Source organism: Lutra lutra, chromosome 4 (genome assembly GCF_902655055.1).
Source record: "Lutra lutra chromosome 4, mLutLut1.2, whole genome shotgun sequence".
Taxonomy (NCBI): domain Eukaryota; kingdom Metazoa; phylum Chordata; class Mammalia; order Carnivora; family Mustelidae; genus Lutra; species Lutra lutra.
In genome coordinates, this window is record NC_062281.1 from 180,648,545 (window position 1) to 180,666,941 (window position 18,397).

Below are 18,397 nucleotides of genomic sequence, written 5' to 3' on the forward strand. Positions count from 1 at the left end.
CTCAGTACAGAAGCCTGTGAACTCCTGACAGCTTGGGCAAGTCACTCAACCTCTCTGAGCCGCTTTCTTACTTGTGATTATGGGAGCGGCGTGAGTGCCCACCTCACAGGGTGCTGGTGCAGAGGCGGCTGGCTTCTGTCTGCCTTAGTTCCCTCAGCAGGGCAGCTGTTAGGAGTAACTTCTGCCCATGTTCCTTATATGCCCGGGTCTCATCCACCCTGGGATTGATTCCTGCCTTCCTCCTTCCACCCATCACGTGCCTCCTCCTATAGATGAAACCCTTAAGGAAACAGTGCAGAGAAATCCGCCACCGTCTTCAGCCTTCCCCAAGTCAGGTTTGAGGGGCCGTGTCCTTTGGAAGGATGGAAAATCTTCTCTCAGAAGATAAAACACATACAGCTTATCAATGGCAGAACCAGGACCAAAACCTTGGTCTTCTGCTTCCTGTCATTGTACCCGAAGCTGTAGAAGCTTCGGGGCCGTACGCAATGCTCAGCCCCTACCTTCCAGGAATGCCCAGCCTGGCAGGGAAAGAAACCGTAAGTGGTCTTCCACGCTGGACAGGATGGATAAATGCCATCCGTACCTGAGGTTCAAGTATGACCCCCCCCCGGGACTGTGGAGCCCTGTTGTTTACACAGCCAGGTGCTCCTAAAACTGGCCGGGATCCCCTGGGGATCCTGTTAAAAATGAAGATTCTGATTCATCGGGTCTGGCCTGGGGGAGGGGAGCCTGAGATATTTCTCTTCTTTCTTTCTTTTTTTTTTTTATTAACTTTTATTTACTTATTTTAGAGAGAGAGAGAGAAAATGTGTATGTGAGCAGGGTGGGGAGAGGGGGACCTGGGAAAGGGAGAGTGAGCATCCCAAGCAGACTTCATGCCCAGTCGGGAGCCCGATGGGGGGCCCAGCCACAGGACCCTGAGATCATGACCTGAGCAGATATCAAGGGCTGGACACTTAACCGACTGAACCACCCAGGTGCCCCCTGCCTTTTTTTGGTTCACATTTATTTATTTATTTATATTCGTTGGAGATTTTTCATTTCTTTTTTTTTTTAATGTTATTTATTTACTTGACAGAGATCACAAGTAGGCGGCGGGGGATGGAGACGCAGGCTCCCCGCTGAGCAGAGAGCCCGATTCGGGGCTCGATCCCAGGACTCTGGGATCATGACCTGAGCTGAAGGCAGATGCTTAACCCACTGAGCCGCCCAGTCACCCTGAGATTTTTCATTTCTTACAAGCTCCCAGGTGTTGCTGACGCTGCTGTCCACCCACCATGCTCTGAGTAGTAAAGGGTTTAGATACCCAGCTTTTTCTTTGCATGATGGAATCCTCCGTACAAATGTCTAGAAACCAAAAGCAACAATTATCACTATAACTGTGTCAATAAATGTTACTTCAGGCTGCTTCAGGTGGCCCCGTGGGGTGACTTTCAGTAGTCACAGTCTCAATACCCATTGTGCTCCTGGTGTCATGGGGACTTACAGCACAGGAAAAAATACAAACCCTGAATCTCCGCCCTCAGTAACCTTACTGTTTACAAAGGAGATGAGTCAGATGAAACAGCACAAGAACAAGTCGGCTCCAGTCCGCACATCTATGCGGTACACTTCTAGGCTCACAAAAGGACACAGAAAAGCATGAATAGGCCTCAGACTGTGTTCATCAGCAGACATCAATATCCTCCCACTGGTCTTCCTGTGTCCACTCTGGAGTCCCTCCAGTCCATGCTCTTCCCTCCACTGACCGGAATAGGCTTTTCAAAATTGCAAATCTGATCACATTATAGCCCCCCCCCCCACCGCATTTTAGGCCTTCCGTTTCCCCCACACTGCATTTCGCAGGAGCAGGCCCCACAGGGCTGGCCTCTGCCCTGCCCCCATACTTTGTGCTCTAGCCACATTGGCCATGTGTCACAACGGTTCTTACAGGAAGCCTGTTGGCTGGGACTCCTGGTTTAACCCCATCTCCTCCTTCATGTCAAAGACAAGGAGGGGGCGAGCTGCAACACAGTGAGTGTGAACTTCTGCCACTGGGAAGGCTTCCCAGGGGAGGGGAGACTGCTACCTTACAGGAGGAAAAAGGCAAGGTCAGGGAAGGTGAAACACAGAGGCCATGCTTGGGATGGAGGAGAGGACTGCTCACCCGTAATGTCATGGCCAAAAGACCTTGAAAACAAAATACATTCAAGATCTTATGACCAACTTAGAAGATATTTTCTAAAGGTTACAGGAATGTGAAAGACTCTATGGAGTGAGAAATCTTTCCTCGTATGCTCATTCACACTACCAAATCTGTCTTTAGCCCTGAGATTCCCTTAGCTTAAGACTTACGTCACCGAGTGTCTATCTGGATTTTTCCTCTCAATACACTGGCCCTCTCCATACAATTAATCTGAAACTAAACTCACATCTTCTCTTTCTGTAAGTGCCCTCTTCTTTTTTATATTTGTGAGCTAGATGGCTTTCTAGAACCATCTCCGACCTTCCCCTTGCCATCTTCTCTTTTGTCAGTTACCGATTCTATTGTCCCTCCCTTGTTCAACCCTGCCCTCCCCCAACACTAGCAACATTCTTTCATGGTTTCTTTTTTTCCTGTACTGATGCAAACACCTTTTACTGGCCTCCTAGATCAAAGCATCCCTACCTTACCTGCCCCTGCCCTGCCTGGCTCTGAGCATCGTTCTCCCCACCACCCCAGTCACCTCCCCTGGATTTCCTCCAGCAGGCAAACAAAACTCAAACTCCTTAGTTTGACTTTCAGAGCTCCTCTCCTGTCTTAGGTGGCTTATCTTTGACCTCTGCTGCCCCTTTACTCCAGCCTGTGGGAGGTACTTGCCCCGTCCTTGAAAACCCGATGGACCTTCCCAGCTGTGACTGCCTATTCTGACTCCTCCTCCCTCTCCCCGTCCTAATCTTACCCATCCTTCAAGGCTCACCTCAACTGCGTGTTTTGTTTTGTTTTTTAATTGAAGTAGAGTTGACAAACATTCTTAATGTCACATGTACAGCCTAGTGATTTGACAAGTGAGTATAGTCACCATTTGTCACCATACAGCATTATTAACGATGTTATTGACTATATTCCCTGTGCTGTACTTTTTGTCTTCATGACTTATTCTGTAACTGAAGTTTGTGCCTCTTAATCCTCTTAATCCTTTTGTTGACCCTTCCATTGCCTCCCTTCCCAGAGGCACATCTTCTGTGAAGTCTTCTCTAATCCCCTGGCCATAAGAGATGGTCCTCCGGGGGCTCTTGGGTGGCTCAGTGGGTTAAAGCCTCTGCCTTCAGCTCAGGTCATGATCTCAGGGTCATGGGATTGAGCCCCGCATCAGGCTCTCTACTCAGCCGGGAGCCTGCTTCCCCCTCTCTCTCTGCCTACCTCTCTGCCTACTTGTGATCTCTCTCTCTGTCAAATAAATAAATAAAATCTTAAAAAAAAAAAAAAGATGGTCCTTGGAACTCCCATAGCGTGGTGACACTTGAATACTTATGCTGCATTCTACCATGGTGATGATGGTGACGATTTCTTTGTTTCACAGTATGGATAACATCTATTAATTATTGACTACCCAGGTATCTTGGGCACATTATGAACTTCTCCATGCCTCTGTCTTTCCTCTGTAAGATGGTGGAAATAATGGCACCTGACCCAAAGGGTTGTGAGGATTCGTTACAATCATACCTGACATGAAGTACTTGATCAGTGAATGTTAGCGATTGTCATTACTGTGAGTAGAGGGGCTTACTTTATATTGTCCCCACTAACCCTCAGACCCCATGAACTGGGTTACTATGATTATACTCTCTTGTTTTGTGTTTTAAAAGAGTTTAGTTTTAAGTAATCTCCACACTCAACTTGGGGCTCGAACTCTCAACCTTGAGATCAAGAGTCAGATGCTTTACTGACTGAGCCAACCAGGTGCACCCTTCAAAAAAAAAAAAAAGATTTACTTAGAGAGAGCCTGTGTGCACACATGCAGAGGGGGAGGGGCAGAAGGAGAGAGACCATCTGAAGCGGACTCCATGCCTAGCTTGGAGCCCCACGCAGGGCTTAATCCCACGACCCTGAGATCATGACCTGAGCTGAAATCAATAGTCAACACTTAACTGACTAAGCCACCCAGGAGCCCCCAGGTGCCCCTTTTTAAAATTGTGACAACACATAGATAACATAAAATTTATTATTTTAACCTTTTTGGGGGGCTTTTTTTTAATGGAATGTGTCACAGATTTGCTTATCATCCTTGCGCAGGAGGGCTTGCTAATCTTCTCTGTATTGATCCACTTTTGGTGTATGTGCTGCCAAAATGAGCACCGATCTTAACCATTTTTCAGTACACACATAGTTCAGTACTGTTAAGTACATTCCCATCATTATGCAGACCATCTCCAGAACATTTTCATCTTGCAAAATTGCACCGCTCTACCTATTAAGCAATTTCCCATTCCCTCCTCCCTGAGCCCTAGGCAAGCCCTAGGCAACTATTCTGCTTTCCATCTCTACGAATTGTATTATTATACTTTTTAAAAAAGATTTTAATTATTTATTTGAAAGAGAGAGAGAGCACGTGCAAGGGGAGGGGCAGAGGGGGAGGGAGAAGCAGACTCCCCAGTGAGTGGGGACCCTGATGTGGGACCAGATCCCAGGACCCTGAGATCATAACCTGAGCCAAAGTCAGACACTTAACCGCCTGAGCCACCCAGGTGCCCCGTATTATCATACTCTTCACAAACTGAGGATACCAAAGTTCAAAGAGTAATTTGCTTCCAGGAGACAGAATCTGTACTGAACCCAGGCCGCTGTTCATGCTCTTAAGCCACTTTGAAATAGGGCTTCATCTCAAGAGCATCTGCGGGTGTGTTTTACTTCCCTCGTAACAATGATGGTGCCTGTGTGCCCAGGCCCTCCTCTGTGCCCCTGTGTTGCCACCATTCTCGCATTTAATCATCACAGCAGCCCCACGGTCATTGTGAGGGGCTGCGTCCTATCTCCCCGCAGTGTCTGATACCGAAGAGAGACACAGGAAGCGTGTTCGGTGGGGGGGGGGCCCTATCTGATGCTTTTAAGTGGACTAACTCATACTAGATAAGTTTGTTGTACGTTTTTAATGCAATTGTTTACATTTTTGGGAAAAATATTGATCGTCTCAGGAGAAAACCAGCTGAAACTCTGGAGCTCGTAAGGAACTTCCCAGTCTTCTCCACTCCCCCTCCTCCTGCAAGTCGATCAGCTCTCCTCACCCAGGTCAGCCCCAGTCTGCCACCGCCCCCACCCCCGACCCCCATCTGCACCTCATCACCAGCTCTGTTGATCCACAGGCCAAAGGCTGAGGCAGGCAGGCAAGGGGACATAAGAGACTGTCCTTGCTCGGCTTCCTCCCCCGGCCACTCCACCCACACTCTTCCTCTAGCCCAGCACAGTCCCGGCCATCCTGGAACAAGTTGTGTCCTTTCTCGCCTCCCTGACTTCGCACATGCTGTTCTGAAGACTGGAATGCCTTCCCTCGTTCTCCACCTCCGAGACTCCTACAGTCTCTGCGAGCCAGCTCAGATGTCACCTCCTCTGGGAAGCCTCCTCTCCTGCCCTGTGCTGTCTGTCCGCCCCCTCCTCTGCACAGACTTGCTCATCGTATACTAAGGCACTTGGACCACAACGAGCGACCCGGAGTGAGTGGGTCCCCTGTGTCCCCAACTCCTTGTGCTCTGCTCGGAGCAGGGGTCAAGAGGAACCCGGGGCGCTTGGATTTTTCTTGATGCTCCTAGGACATTTGAAAATGAGATGGCAAAACACGTTTACAAATAAATACTGAGGCCTATTTTTCCACGTTTAATACATTAATGGCTTCTAATACAAAAAAATCACACCATAATTGTGCTGCTCACAAGATGATTAAAGGATTTATTAAAATAACGTAGGGTGCTCCGCAGGCATAGTAGTCTTTGTTAGTAAGAAACAAGCTTAAGGGCACAGAAAGAGGGTCTTTGATCAAATAGGTCAGTGGATCTGACATAACGTTAACCCCATTCGGAGATAATATCAAAAGCCTAACTTGGAGACCCTGCCCCAGTGGTTCTTCTGGCCCCTTTCTGTGATGAGGGGCTCTGCTGCCCCCTCTGTACCCAGTAGGTGCTCAGTGTTTGCCGAATGATGGGAACACGTGCAGCTTTCCAAGTTAATTATTGAAAATTCTCATACAATAAGTATTCCTGAGAAACAATGAAGTCCTGAACAATGGGGCAGGAAGCCACCTCCTTCTCCAGTGACCCCCCAACCCTCAGAGTCCCGCTGAAGGCTGCAGCAGGAAGCCCCTCACCCACCGTCTTTCCTCCCCTTCTTTCCCAAGGGCACCAAAGGCAGTTGGGCTTTCCCTTTGCTCTCAGCCTCTCTTCTCCTCCACCCTCTAAGGGTCCCAGGTGAAGAGAGACAGAAGCACTTAACTCACAGAAGGAGGCCAGCAGCCAAGCTGGGCTCCGAGGGAGAGTCGTCCGGCCCCCAGGCAGGCCTGAGGAATAAAAGAAACAGTGAGAGGACAAAGAAGGACTTAGAGCACTGGAGCAAGGGGGAGAAAGGCCTAAGGAAGTTTACAAAGCAATCTGTCAGAGAAGGGATGAAAAGGGAGCCCTGCTGGGCTGAGACGCTCAGGGGCTCAACTCACCTTAGGCCCAATTAGAAATGTGCAATTACTGCACCAAAGTCTGAACTGAGCTCCCCCCACCTCCTGTCCTTGTCGAGAAGTTTCCCTGAGTGCGAGGCCTCCACTTTCTGAGTTCTGGCAGCCTCAAATACCTCTGCTCTACTGGGCTCAATCTACCAATTTGCTTGAATCCACCAAACTGGCCCAACTTCCAATCCCTTCTGGATTTCCAGCAGAAACACCATGTGAGGGGAAGGCCACCAGCAGATTCTCACAGCTCCTGGGCCACTCTGACTTCCCAGATTTTCTGAGCCAGTGAAAATATCCACAGGCCTTTCTGGAAGTCTCCCCGCTACCCCAGCCACCAAAGGCAGGATAAATAATAGTAACAGCTATCATGTGAGAGTTCCTTCTGCGTAGTGCTTTATGTCACCTCACTCAGTGCTCACCACCAACTGAGGGACAATTGCTCTGTCTTACAGAAAGGGAAATGGGCCTGCGGAGATTGAATGACTTTCTAAAGGACAGACAGCCAGGATTCCAACTCAGGTCTGTCTGACCTCGATACCCCACGCTCTTCCCACTGCGGACACCGTCTCTTTCTCGGGCACCTTCCAAAATTCCTTTTTCTCTTTCTTTCTTCTTATTTATTTTTGTGTGTGTGTGGTACCCAAATAAATTTCAGATGGGGTAGGATGGTATAATTCTGAGCTATCTAAAGAATTCCTAGCCTCACAGCTGGGGATGAGAAGAGGAGTGGGAGTGGGAGAGCCGGCCTCAGGGCTGGGTAGGGTCCTAGCTCTTTTTAGACACTTGAGTAATTTAACCATAAATAACTGGGCACTGGGAACAGGACACTCACTAATAAAAGCATAGCCCGGAGTCATGTTGGGGGTTTGGGGGGGGAATTCAAGTCACTCAGTGGGTGGATATATCTGCAAAACAAAAGAAAAGCCCCTTTCCCAGCCCAGGCAGAGAAGTCTCCTGTAAAGTTAGAGACAACAGGCTTCTGGGCACATAGCCAAGGTTCTGGGGATATTTATAACTTGAAGAGGGTGGGAGTCCCTAATAAGCTGCTATATTCTTTTTCCATCACTTCCCTCTCCAAGGCTACAGCGAGCTCAGAGCTCTTCCCCACGCAGAATGCCTGCTTTCCCTAGTGCTCGGCTGCCATTGTCTAATTTTCTCATCCTGGCTGGGGAAAGGGAAGGCTGCAAGCCCTTCCGTTCGGAAGAACTCCAGTTGAATGCAGCTTAGCTGCTGTGGTCTCAGGGATCTGCCTATGAGTCTTTGGTTTCTCTGAGCTGCCTGAGAGTCTGTGAGTCTTTGGGATCCGCCTACGGATCTCTGGGCTCTGCAGCCAAGTCTACGGATTTGAAATCTACCTGCGGGGCTGAGATATCCGGGATCTGCCAGTGATCTCCAGAATCCTTCCAAACACCTGAAGTCTCAGAGAATTCTGCCTGCGGATTTGGAATCTGTTTGAGGCCTCTCAGATCTTGGAGCCGGCGATCTAGTGGATCTTTTGCGGGTCAGGAGGTAAGCCTGTTCTTTCCCCAGCTGGGTTTTTCGGCTTCCCACCTTCAGCGGGTCAGGGACTGAAGGTCCGCTCGGCTCAGGGCTCAGAGGCCCAAGAACTCATCCGTGCAGGAAACCGTCAGAAATCCTTTTAGGAGACAATCCATCAGGGATGATAAGGACGACTCTTCTCAACCCTGAGGCCGGACTCGCTCCTCCTTCGGCGCCCTATCCCCTACCGTCGCTTCTGTATACCCTCAGGGTTTTCGCATCCCCTCTACTGGGCGCAACTTAACCCGCCCCTCAAGGGGCGCCCTCTTTAGAAGGACAAGGTTGGACGCCCCTATAGGGTTAACAGCGGTGGAGCCGGGACACCGCCTGGCCAAGCCGCGTACCGCACTAGCCAGCGCACCCGCGGCGCAGGGTCTCCTGGGAGTTGTAGTCTGGGTAGCCGGTGAGAGTGCCGCAGGCACTGCTGGGAGACGTAGTGCGTGGGCGGAGCTCAAAGTTACAGCGCGGCCGCTGAGTCTCCCCTGGGGAGTGGGCGGCTGCCGCTTTCCTCTCAGGCCCCGGCTGTCAAGTGAGGGCCAATCCCAGAAGAACCCAACACAGGCCAGCGTCTAAATTAGGCCCGAAGTCGAAGTTAAGGCCCGACTCAAGATAAGCTTCTAAGGTCGTGAGGAGATGCAGGGCAACCTCTCTGGCTTAATCGGGCTGTGGTCTCCAAGTGAAGAAAGCGTAAGATACTACGCCCTGGCTAGGAGGACGTGCTTCTTTTTTCACCCTTTTGTTCTTTTCCCTCCTTGGTTTTTGGCCTCTGACTGGCCTTTGTAAGCCAGAATGGAACTCCAACTCCCGGCAGGCCACGGGGGCAGGCGCAGGCGTGATAGGGTGCTCAGCCACGCTCAAGAGGCGGGCCTAATGTTCGCCATCTAATTGGCAGAGCGTTTTGCGAGTTTTGCTCGCTGATTGGTTGAGGTAGCTGCCGGAAAGGGCCCAGCCTCGAGATGGGAGAGCGGAGGCGTTCTGTGGGCTGGGCTGAGAGCCTCCTCCCCGAGACCGCATCGACTTGACCTCCCGGCCCGGGAGAGCCCGAGCCAGGGGGCTGTCTTAGTAAATTCCTACAGTGCCTCCACCCTACGGTGGCGGAGACACAGAGGGCGGGTCGCGCTCGAGGGTCAGGGAGGAGAGTGACCCGGCCCGGGTCCAGGGCCCTCCCCACCCGTCTGGCGGCCAGAACTCCAGCCCTGGGGAGTGGGCAGGGCCTGTTTTCTGTGCCTCACGCCCTGCTTTTCGCCTCCTTTAGCGCTGTCTGCTAGCTGCTTTCCTGCTCTCTCTTCTGGGAGGCGAATCCTTGAGTCCGAGATGGCAGCCACCCTGCTCATGGCTGGGTCCCAGGTAAGCCGGGGGTGGCTTCTCGGACCCTGCCTCTGCTTATCCACCTTGTCCTGGCGTTTCTTTGCTCTGCAAATCCCTGTTGGCAATTCCCTGGGATTAGTAATTCACTCGCTTCGGTATTCTGCCTCCAGGAACCTCAGTACCAGGCCAGTATAGCCACAGACAAGCATTTATCGAACACCAGCTGTATGCCTTTAAATACTGGGGAGACAAAAGATGGATGAAACGGGCCCTCCCTGCCTGCTCACAATCTTTAGGGAGACAGACGACGCATCCGGTTAACCGTAATAGGACGTGATAACAGCTTTATTTGTCGTAGGAACAAAGTGCCAAAGTGCCGTGGTGTGAGAACCAAGAAGTGGGAGTGATTAATGCTGGAGAGTCCGAGGGAGGAGTGGAGCGGAGCAGGGGTTGGGGGCACAGAAGAACAGTTGGTACTGGAACAGGGCCTTAAAGAATTGTAAGATCTCACTAGTCTGAGAAAGAGATTCCAGGAAAAGAGGAACATTGTGAGTAAAGGTATGGAATGATGTAGGCGATGCACGTGTTCTGAGAAAAGTACCGCTAGAGGATAAAGTTCTGGAGTGGCCAGGGACATCTGGCTATGGAAATGGCGGGGCAGTCAGCTGGTAAATGGCTTCCTTCTCTACCACATCTCTTTTTTTGCCTGCTCATTTTTTCTCTCCACTCTTCAGTTAATTCCTTTTGCGTTCTCAACGATTCTAGCCATGTCTCTAATTTCAAGAAGAAAAACTGGTACTAACCTCCAGACACCAAGTAATGAGGAAGCATTGTGTGATTTCAGGCATCTGTGACATTTGAAGATATGGCCATGTACCTCACTCGGGAAGAATGGAGACCTCTGGACCCTACACAAAGAGACCTTTACAGGGATGTTATGCAGGAGAATTATGGAAACGTCGTCTCATTAGGTAAGTAAGGATTCTCTCTCTCTCCACCCCCACATTTTCAAGACTCTCAAAAATGGCTTAACTCTTCCTACGCAACCTAGTTGTTTGATTTTTAAAGCAATTAATTGGCTATTGGCTTGAGTTCCGTCCACAGGCAAATCTTTTGCGTGTAAGAACATCAGTCATATTGTTTAAAAAGAAAAACTGTTTCTGCCCATTTTAGAAACATTCAGATTTCTTATGCCCTGAGTCATCTACCCTTCTCCAGCCTGTTTGTACAGATCACTGACCAAACAGGTCTAACGTAATGGTGCGTGCCAGGATGTAAATGCCCCTGTAAATGGTGATTTTACTACCAGATTGAGGGGAGTTCTGACCCAGGTTCATGGGAGGGCAAAAAGCCACAATTTTGTGTTTGTTTTGGCTTCAGAGCCCTAGCTTTGGCTGAGGTCCTTTATTTATCTGGAGCAGGTACTTGTCTAGAGGTGATTCAGAGTTGATCGTAGGTTTTGAGTGTGTCAGATGTTCAGGAGAATCATGAATAGAGTGATCACAGATTCTATTAGGCAGGGAAGTGAATTTTTTTGATGGCCTGCAGACCTGTCTACTCTTGGCTATCCTTTGGTGTGGATGTAACTAGAATAAATAATATATTCTTGAGCTGAATGGTCTTTGACTTACTTAGTCTCTTGGTAACACTTGACAGAAGTTAGCAACTGTGTATGGTTCACTAGGTCATCTGCCATTCATTAGGACTAATTCTTTTTTGGAAACCTTTATTTCTGTAGCCTTTCCCAGAACAAAAGGCAACTATGAGGGGTTTCGTTCTAAACTTGGGCTCTTCCTGATGTTCCAAGATTCTTGGATCTTTCCTTTAGAAAAGTAACTAGAAATGAAGTTAATTACCTAGATGTATTGCAGTCTCTAATCCAAATATTCCACTCAATCCAACAAAAGAATGAAGTGAGAATCTTAAAGAAATGTGAATTTATATGGCTATGGTCCAGCCCAAGTAGCACTTGTTAGAAGAATGGAAGCATGAAAGAACACACACACACACACACACACACACACACAAAACCAAGTTCCTTTCCCAAATAAATATGGCACTGGGTTAATAATATTTACAAGGTTTCTTTACCTCAAGACTTGTCAGAGCCTTTAATGTGTTAAATGCCATGTGAATTTCTAAGAAGAGGCTATTGGATGCACCATGTACCAAATGAATTTATCCATGGACCCTTTTCTTCCAGCATACCTATTAACTTCTTTGTTGAAGAGTATGCTAAGAAACACAACTTAGAAAATACAGTGTCTGGTAGAATGTTTCTTGTAGACAGTGGTTATATATTTTCATTTTCATCTGCAGACTGTATTTAGTTAATGTCGGGAATGTTCTGAGCTGTTTTTGCATCCTCCAACCTTCCCTCCTCTATTCATACTAGGAGGCCACTGGAAAGTAGCAAGTAACATTTGGCAGTCACCTCTCCTGTCAGTTAAAGACTTGCTATAGCCAGACAAAAATGTGTTTTTTCCATAGTAACCCAGTAGATTCTTAGTAACTATGACATGGTAATAATGAAGACTTGAAAAGTTAAGAACATAACACACAACACAATCACGCATAAAATATCTAGGCCCTTGGCTTTTAGAGATTCTAATATGGAGTCTCTTATATTTTCTGTTTCTGGCTCTTCTCTTTCAAAACACCAGGAATATATATATAATTTTCTTAAAGAACCATTAACTCTAGTGGTACAGAGCATGAACCGTGATCAGACAGACCTGGGTTTCAATCATGGCTCCACCATTTACTACTTTATAAGCCTGCACAAGTCACTTCTCTTGGTCTTTTTTTTTTTTTTTTTTAAGATTTAATTTATTTGTCAGAGCAAGTGCACAAGCAGGGGGAGCAGCAGGCAGAGGGAGAAGCAGGCTCTCTGCTGAGCAAGGAGACCAAAGTGGCACTTGATCCCAGGACCCTCGATCATGACCTGAGCTGAAGGCAGACACTTAACCAACTGAGCCACCCAAGTGTTGCCCTTCTCCAGGTCCTGGATTTAAATCGTCATAGAGTGGAAATCATCATAATGCTGGACTTTCAGGGTGGTTGAAATAATGGGATAAAGAACTTAGCACAATGCCTGGTACACAGTAGATAAATTTTTTGTGTGTATTTGCCAGTATTATTATTATGACTATTTACCCTTTATTACAGATTTTGAGATCAGGAGTGAGAACGAGGTGAATCCAAAGCAAGAGATTAGTGAAGATGTAGAATTTGGGACTGCCTCTGAAAGACCTGTTGGGAATACTGAGGAAAATCCTGAAAATGAAGAGGCCTTTGAAAGCGGGGATAGACCAGAAAGACAGTGGGGAGATTTAACAGCAGAAGAATGGGTAAGCTATCCTCTTCAACAAGTCACTGATCTGCTTGTTCACAAGGAAGTCCACACAGGCATCCGATATCATATATGCTCTCATTGTGGAAAGGCCTTCAGTCAGATCTCAGACCTTAATCGACATCAGAAAACCCACACTGGAGACAGACCCTATAAGTGTTATGAATGTGGAAAGGGCTTCAGTCGAAGCTCACATCTTATTCAGCATCAAAGAACACACACTGGGGAAAGGCCCTATGACTGTAATGAGTGCGGGAAAAGTTTTGGAAGAAGCTCTCACCTCATTCAGCACCAGACAATCCACACTGGAGAAAAGCCCCACAAATGTAATGAGTGTGGGAAAAGTTTCTGCCGGCTGTCTCACCTAATCCAGCACCAAAGGACACACAGTGGGGAAAAGCCCTATGAGTGTGAGGAGTGTGGGAAAAGCTTCAGCCGGAGCTCTCACCTAGCTCAGCACCAGAGGACCCATACAGGTGAGAAGCCTTACGAGTGTAATGAATGTGGACGAGGCTTCAGTGAGAGATCTGATCTCATCAAACACTATCGAGTCCATACGGGGGAGAGGCCCTACAAGTGTGATGAGTGTGGGAAGAATTTCAGTCAGAACTCTGACCTAGTGCGCCATCGCAGAGCCCACACAGGAGAAAAGCCGTACCACTGTAATGAATGTGGGGAGAATTTCAGCCGTATCTCGCACTTGGTTCAACACCAGAGAACCCACACTGGGGAAAAGCCATACGAATGTAATGCTTGTGGGAAAAGCTTCAGCCGGAGCTCTCATCTCATCACACACCAGAAAATTCACACTGGAGAGAAGCCCTATGAGTGCAACGAGTGTTGGCGAAGCTTTGGTGAAAGGTCAGATCTAATTAAACACCAGAGAACCCACACTGGAGAGAAGCCCTATGAGTGTGTACAGTGTGGAAAAGGTTTCACTCAGAGCTCCAACCTCATCACACATCAAAGAGTTCATACGGGAGAGAAGCCGTATGAATGTACCGAATGTGAGAAGAGTTTCAGCCGGAGCTCAGCTCTAATTAAACATAAGAGAGTTCATACTGACTAAGTCCTATAATTAACAAGAAATGATTCATTTGAAAGTACAGTTTTATTTGATATCCAAGAGCTCTCTCAAGACTGAGCTTCTTTTACCATACTGAATTTCCATGTGGGCCACAGGTTAAAACATCAAAGAAGATAAGCCATTTGCAATTCGGACCCACAACTCTGGGAAATGTTATCTCCTCCTCCAAAGTAATGATTTTTATTCATTTGATATTAATGAAGTACTTCATCAAAATCAACCCCACAAATAACTGGGAATCGGAAGACCAGGGGATAAATGCTGGTAAATACTCGGGCCTGGAAATGGAGTAAAACTTTCAAAGTTATGTCTCTCATCTTTGGCCCAAAGAACTATGCTAGGGGAAATGTTGGACTGTAATAGGGTGGTCACAGCTGCTTTAGAAAAAGACAACCAGAGACTGCCCAAATTGCCACACCTATTCACTCTCTGTAGTAGTTGGGCACACACATCTTCCCCTTCAAAAGGCTTTTTCCTTGAGTTGCTCATGCATTTGTCTCTTTCCATCTTCCTGAGAGCAGGATTCTGCACGATGAAGGCAATGATCAAAACTTTTCTCACTGTTTCTAATTTAACTTTATTAAAGCTTGCATCTTTGGAGAAGCTAACTGAAGATACAGATTGAAAGGAAAAATGAGACACAGGTTTGGGGACCAAGGAACTCATCAGTGGTGGTGACTTTAGCAAAAGAGATGCCCACTGTTGTTCTCGCCATTAATCAGAATGTATTCATTTTCTTTGGGAATCACCGTAGGGAACATTGTAGGGAAAATATCTTCAAGGAAAGCTAGGACCATGCTGATGGTGGAGTGTAAGGAGCAAGTGGAATTGACCACTTCAGGGAAGGAAACACAGAATTCCTCCCCAAGGAATACCACCGGTCCTTTCTGTGTTCTTCCCCCTCTGCCCTTTAGATCAATTCTCCTTATACTGCTAACTCTAGAATTTGATAAGGGCCACATCCCAGTGTTCATCTTGGCTTGCATAAGGGCATGTGTAATGTACAGTAAAACGTGTATTCTTGTAATTTTTCCAGTAGCGGAAACTGTATTCACACAGAATTAGCATGTTCTTGGGTGATGTTGATCATGACAGAGCTACAGACAACTTCAGTGTGAGAAATGTCCTTTTGTTTTCATTTTTTCTAAGAAAAAACTTAAACACTACTGCTCTAGTGTGCACTCTCCTGTAAGATCTGTCTTTGTACAGAACTAAGCACTTGTTTCTGTGTATTAGCCAATTGGGGGAGACAATGACCGGATAGAGAGATTGATTGTCCTGTTCTCAGACTGAATTATCTTCTCTTTGGCCTACTCACAAGGAATTAATAAACCTAGATAGGAATGTATTCTCCATCCTCTCAGTCTACAGAAACATGTAGTTAAAATGAGAGTTGACCCAACTTAAACCTGTTAGTGTCAGATCCTCTCATCCCAGCCCACCATAGGAATTAAGAAATACCCCAGATGTTGATGCTTACCCAGGCTTTTGGGGGTGGCAGTGTGAGGGGACTAGAGTAAGGAATATATATTTTTGAGAGTGCCCCCAAGTTCTTCCTACTGTGCTTCATCGTGAGTGTTGTAACATTTGAAAAATACTTCTGCCGTAGCTCTTTGGGACTTGGTGTGTTAAGGGAGCCAGTGGTCTCTCTGGGGGAGTCTACTAAAATGAGTCATTAGGACCCACAGCTGTGTGGGCCTGCTTCCTTTGCAGTGAGTGACACAGCCTTGAAAGTAACAACACCACTCCCTGAAGGAGGTTTCTTTATTATGTTGCCTCTCCTATTGAAATACAAACTGGGGCAGGGAGCATGTTTTGTGTTCTATACAAAAATATAGCCGATGGTGGGTATTCATATTTTAATTGTTGAATGACTTACATGTTCTAGATGACTCAACTCGAGGGTGTCTTTTCCCGTGTCAGTGTTGCTAATGGTTTTAATGACTAGCAAAGTTCTCCTGTTGTTTCTGTGAGCCACAGTGGGCGTCAGCTTTGGAGTGGCCCCAGAAGACAGCATTCTCATGACCCAAGTATATATCACTCCCGTTTTCTTCCCCACTCTTCTGCCTCGCCCCAAGCTGTTCCTGCTGCTGTTTTTGGCTTCTTAGAGGTGAGTGGCTCACGAAGAGGCTTCTAAGTGCCCCAGCCTTCTCTCCATATGCCTACACTCCAGCTGGGAAGTTAAAAGGGCAAGGGCCAGACCTCCTGTTTCCTCTCTTTTTTCCCAACTGCTGCCCATTTGCCGTGTTGAACTTTGTGTAGAACTTATGCACCAGACTCTCCTTGCTAATGCTTTTTGCATGTCTTCTGCTCCCCAGTCTCTGACTGCTTCTGCACATACCCTGAACACTTTGTGCCTGTTTTCTATGGTTGTGGAGAGTGAGTGAATAAGTGTGTAGAGCAGTTTTTCGTACGGTATTGGTCGCAGTTATGCTAGTGTCTACATCTGTATTCTAACAATATTCTATAATTAAAAGTATAATTTTTAAAAATCAAAACACTGAGAGTTATTTTAGTCATCCACCACCGATTCCTAGGATGGCATTTCATCAGATTCATTAAAATGGGCATGATCGTCTTTACATTAATGCATTTGTACAGATGTTCTCGTGGAAATGGAGTACGTTGTTTTCACACATGGCTGAGCCCTCTGGATATTGCCAAAATTTGGGAGGATGCAAAGATCTGGGTAGTTTCCTATAAAGATTGGGCTGGTAGCAAAAGAGCATGGAAATAATTTGGTTATGAGTGGCCCATGAGCTTTGGAGAAGGAAAAAAAACACATCCAAAAGCAGAAATGAGAGGAGGCCTTGTTGCTTTTAGGAGGTATTTTTGGGTACCTGTTGAGAACGCTGAAACAATTTCTACTGAACCAGTGTTGGGATCCCAGAACAGATAACCTCTCAGAAACAGTCAAAGGCTCTCTGTTCAGGACAGTTAGTTTGCCTAAGGCAGTGATTATGTATTACTAGGGTGTGGCTATGTTTTCAAATCACTTGCAAGCAATTTTCTTTGATGAATACCTTCTTTAAAGGGAGGGCCAGGCTAGGCAGAGGGAGGGAGTAGAAGTGCTTTAAATAGAGGAAAAACACAAATACAGAAGAAAAATTGTAACTATACCTATTGCCAACACTTGGAAAAGGAAAGAGGGTTTATCAAAACCCTTTTTATAAAATTCTATTTTTCCCTCTACGTGATCAACAATTTTTATTTCTGGGAGGAAACGTAAAAGGAAAACGCGGGGGGCTCCTGGGTGGCTCAGTGGGTTAAAGCCTCTGCCTTCGGCTTGGGTCATGATTCCAGGGTCCTGGGATCGAGCCCCACATCGGGCTCTTTGCTCAGCGGGGAGCCTGCTTCCTCCTCTCTCTCTGCCTGCCTCTCTGCCTACTTGTAATCTCTGTCTGTCAAATAAATAAAATCTTAAAAAAAAAAAAAAAAAAAAAAGGAAAACGCGGGCTCACCCGGAGCCTCTGCTCTAAAGGTATTTGATATGTTAATGCTTCGCCATTTTTGTAAAGGAGATTTCCTTCTGTGTGATCTGTTCTCTAAGAGGCTAGGTTAGGGCTTTGCTTCCAGGCCGCTAGGATACCGATGAACGCACTGAAATGATAATTTGTTAAGTGGTTCCCTACCGTTTCAAAAGTTGGTATTATTTGAAAAGGAGTTCCTATGCCCTGGGAGAAATGGACTCTTTGAAGCGTTGGTTAGATACCCATCTCTACAATAGTCTGAGCTACCGCTTCTCTGTTGGGGACTCCAAGATAAAAGGTCATTAGTGAAAACCACTGAGGAGTGAAACTAACAGAAGAAAATTACCTTGTTATGACCTAAAATTGTTTCATAGTTAATCCCATTTTAAAACCTGTTTTCCTAAATACTTCATGTTCAAAGTTTGTATCATTTTTAGCTTCTCCAAAGGTGGTTTTGTTTTTCCTTCTGGGGGAGATTGAGGCTGATAACCTTAAGATCTCACTCTTGAGTTTCACAGTAGCCCTTGCGCTTAGCTGCCTTGTAGACCCCTCCATTTGGAAATTACCCAGGCACCTTAAAATCAACGCCCCAACTGACCTTAGCACTTTCTTCTACCACTTCCCAGCTGCCTCTCCTATAATTCGTTCCCTCCCTCTCTCCCTCCCTTTATCCCTCCCTCCCTCCTTTCCTTCCTCCTTTTTCCTTCCTTTAGATTTACTTATCCATTTGAGATAGAGAGGAGGGCGCGTGAGAGAGAGTGAGGAGAGGGGCAGAGAGAGGGAGAAAATCTTCTAGCCAACTCCCTGCTGAACGGGGAATATGACATGAGGCTACATCCCATGACCCATGAGATCACAACCTGAGCCAAAACCAAGAGTAGAATGCTTAACCGACTGAACCACCCAGGCACCCCTCCTGTATTTCTTAACTCAGTCATTGCCAGGTTATCCAAGTTGGACACTTGCATAT

At 46.9% G+C, this 18,397-nt stretch overlaps 1 protein-coding gene, 2 long non-coding RNA genes and 1 other non-coding gene across 6 annotated transcripts; 2 read left to right on the forward strand and 2 right to left on the reverse strand.

The window, feature by feature from the left end:
- Positions 1-1,124: 1,124 nt before the first annotated feature.
- LOC125097213 (uncharacterized) lies at positions 1,125-5,826 on the forward strand. Its single transcript, XR_007126520.1, has 2 exons — positions 1,125-3,734; positions 5,158-5,826. It is a non-coding gene; the product is annotated as an uncharacterized LOC125097213 (long non-coding RNA).
- LOC125099491 (U6 spliceosomal RNA) lies at positions 4,214-4,321 on the reverse strand. Its single transcript, XR_007127216.1, has one exon. It is a non-coding gene; the product is annotated as a U6 spliceosomal RNA (small nuclear RNA).
- On the reverse strand, positions 5,823-8,164 carry LOC125097212 (uncharacterized). Its single transcript, XR_007126519.1, has 3 exons — positions 8,027-8,164; positions 6,446-6,509; positions 5,823-6,213 (listed from the first exon to the last, which is right to left on the reverse strand). It is a non-coding gene; the product is annotated as an uncharacterized LOC125097212 (long non-coding RNA).
- ZNF436 (zinc finger protein 436) lies at positions 8,035-17,833 on the forward strand. 3 transcript variants are annotated; one of them, XM_047724825.1, is made up of 4 exons: positions 8,044-8,180; positions 9,466-9,557; positions 10,363-10,489; positions 12,687-17,833. In XM_047724825.1, exons 2-4 carry the CDS (start codon positions 9,525-9,527, stop codon positions 13,937-13,939), a joined length of 1,413 nt encoding a protein of 470 aa, XP_047580781.1. In that variant the 5' UTR covers positions 8,044-8,180; positions 9,466-9,524; the 3' UTR covers positions 13,940-17,833. The 3 variants fall into 3 exon arrangements, with proteins under 3 accessions (XP_047580783.1, XP_047580781.1, XP_047580782.1); XM_047724826.1 differs by lacking the exon at positions 8,044-8,180 and adding an exon at positions 8,746-8,832; XM_047724827.1 differs by lacking the exon at positions 9,466-9,557 and having other exon boundaries at positions 8,035-8,180.
- Positions 17,834-18,397: the final 564 nt, after the last annotated feature.

Bases quoted from the DNA above. Each gene is read 5' to 3' on its own strand.
- ZNF436 (XM_047724825.1), top strand. From the start codon at position 9,525: ATGGCAGCCACCCTGCTCATGGCTGGGTCCCAG. The intron at 9,558-10,362 runs GTAAGCCGGGGG...GTGTGATTTCAG, and splicing joins TGCTCATGGCTGGGTCCCAG to GCATCTGTGACATTTGAAGA. The intron at 10,490-12,686 runs GTAAGTAAGGAT...CCTTTATTACAG, and splicing joins TGGAAACGTCGTCTCATTAG to ATTTTGAGATCAGGAGTGAG.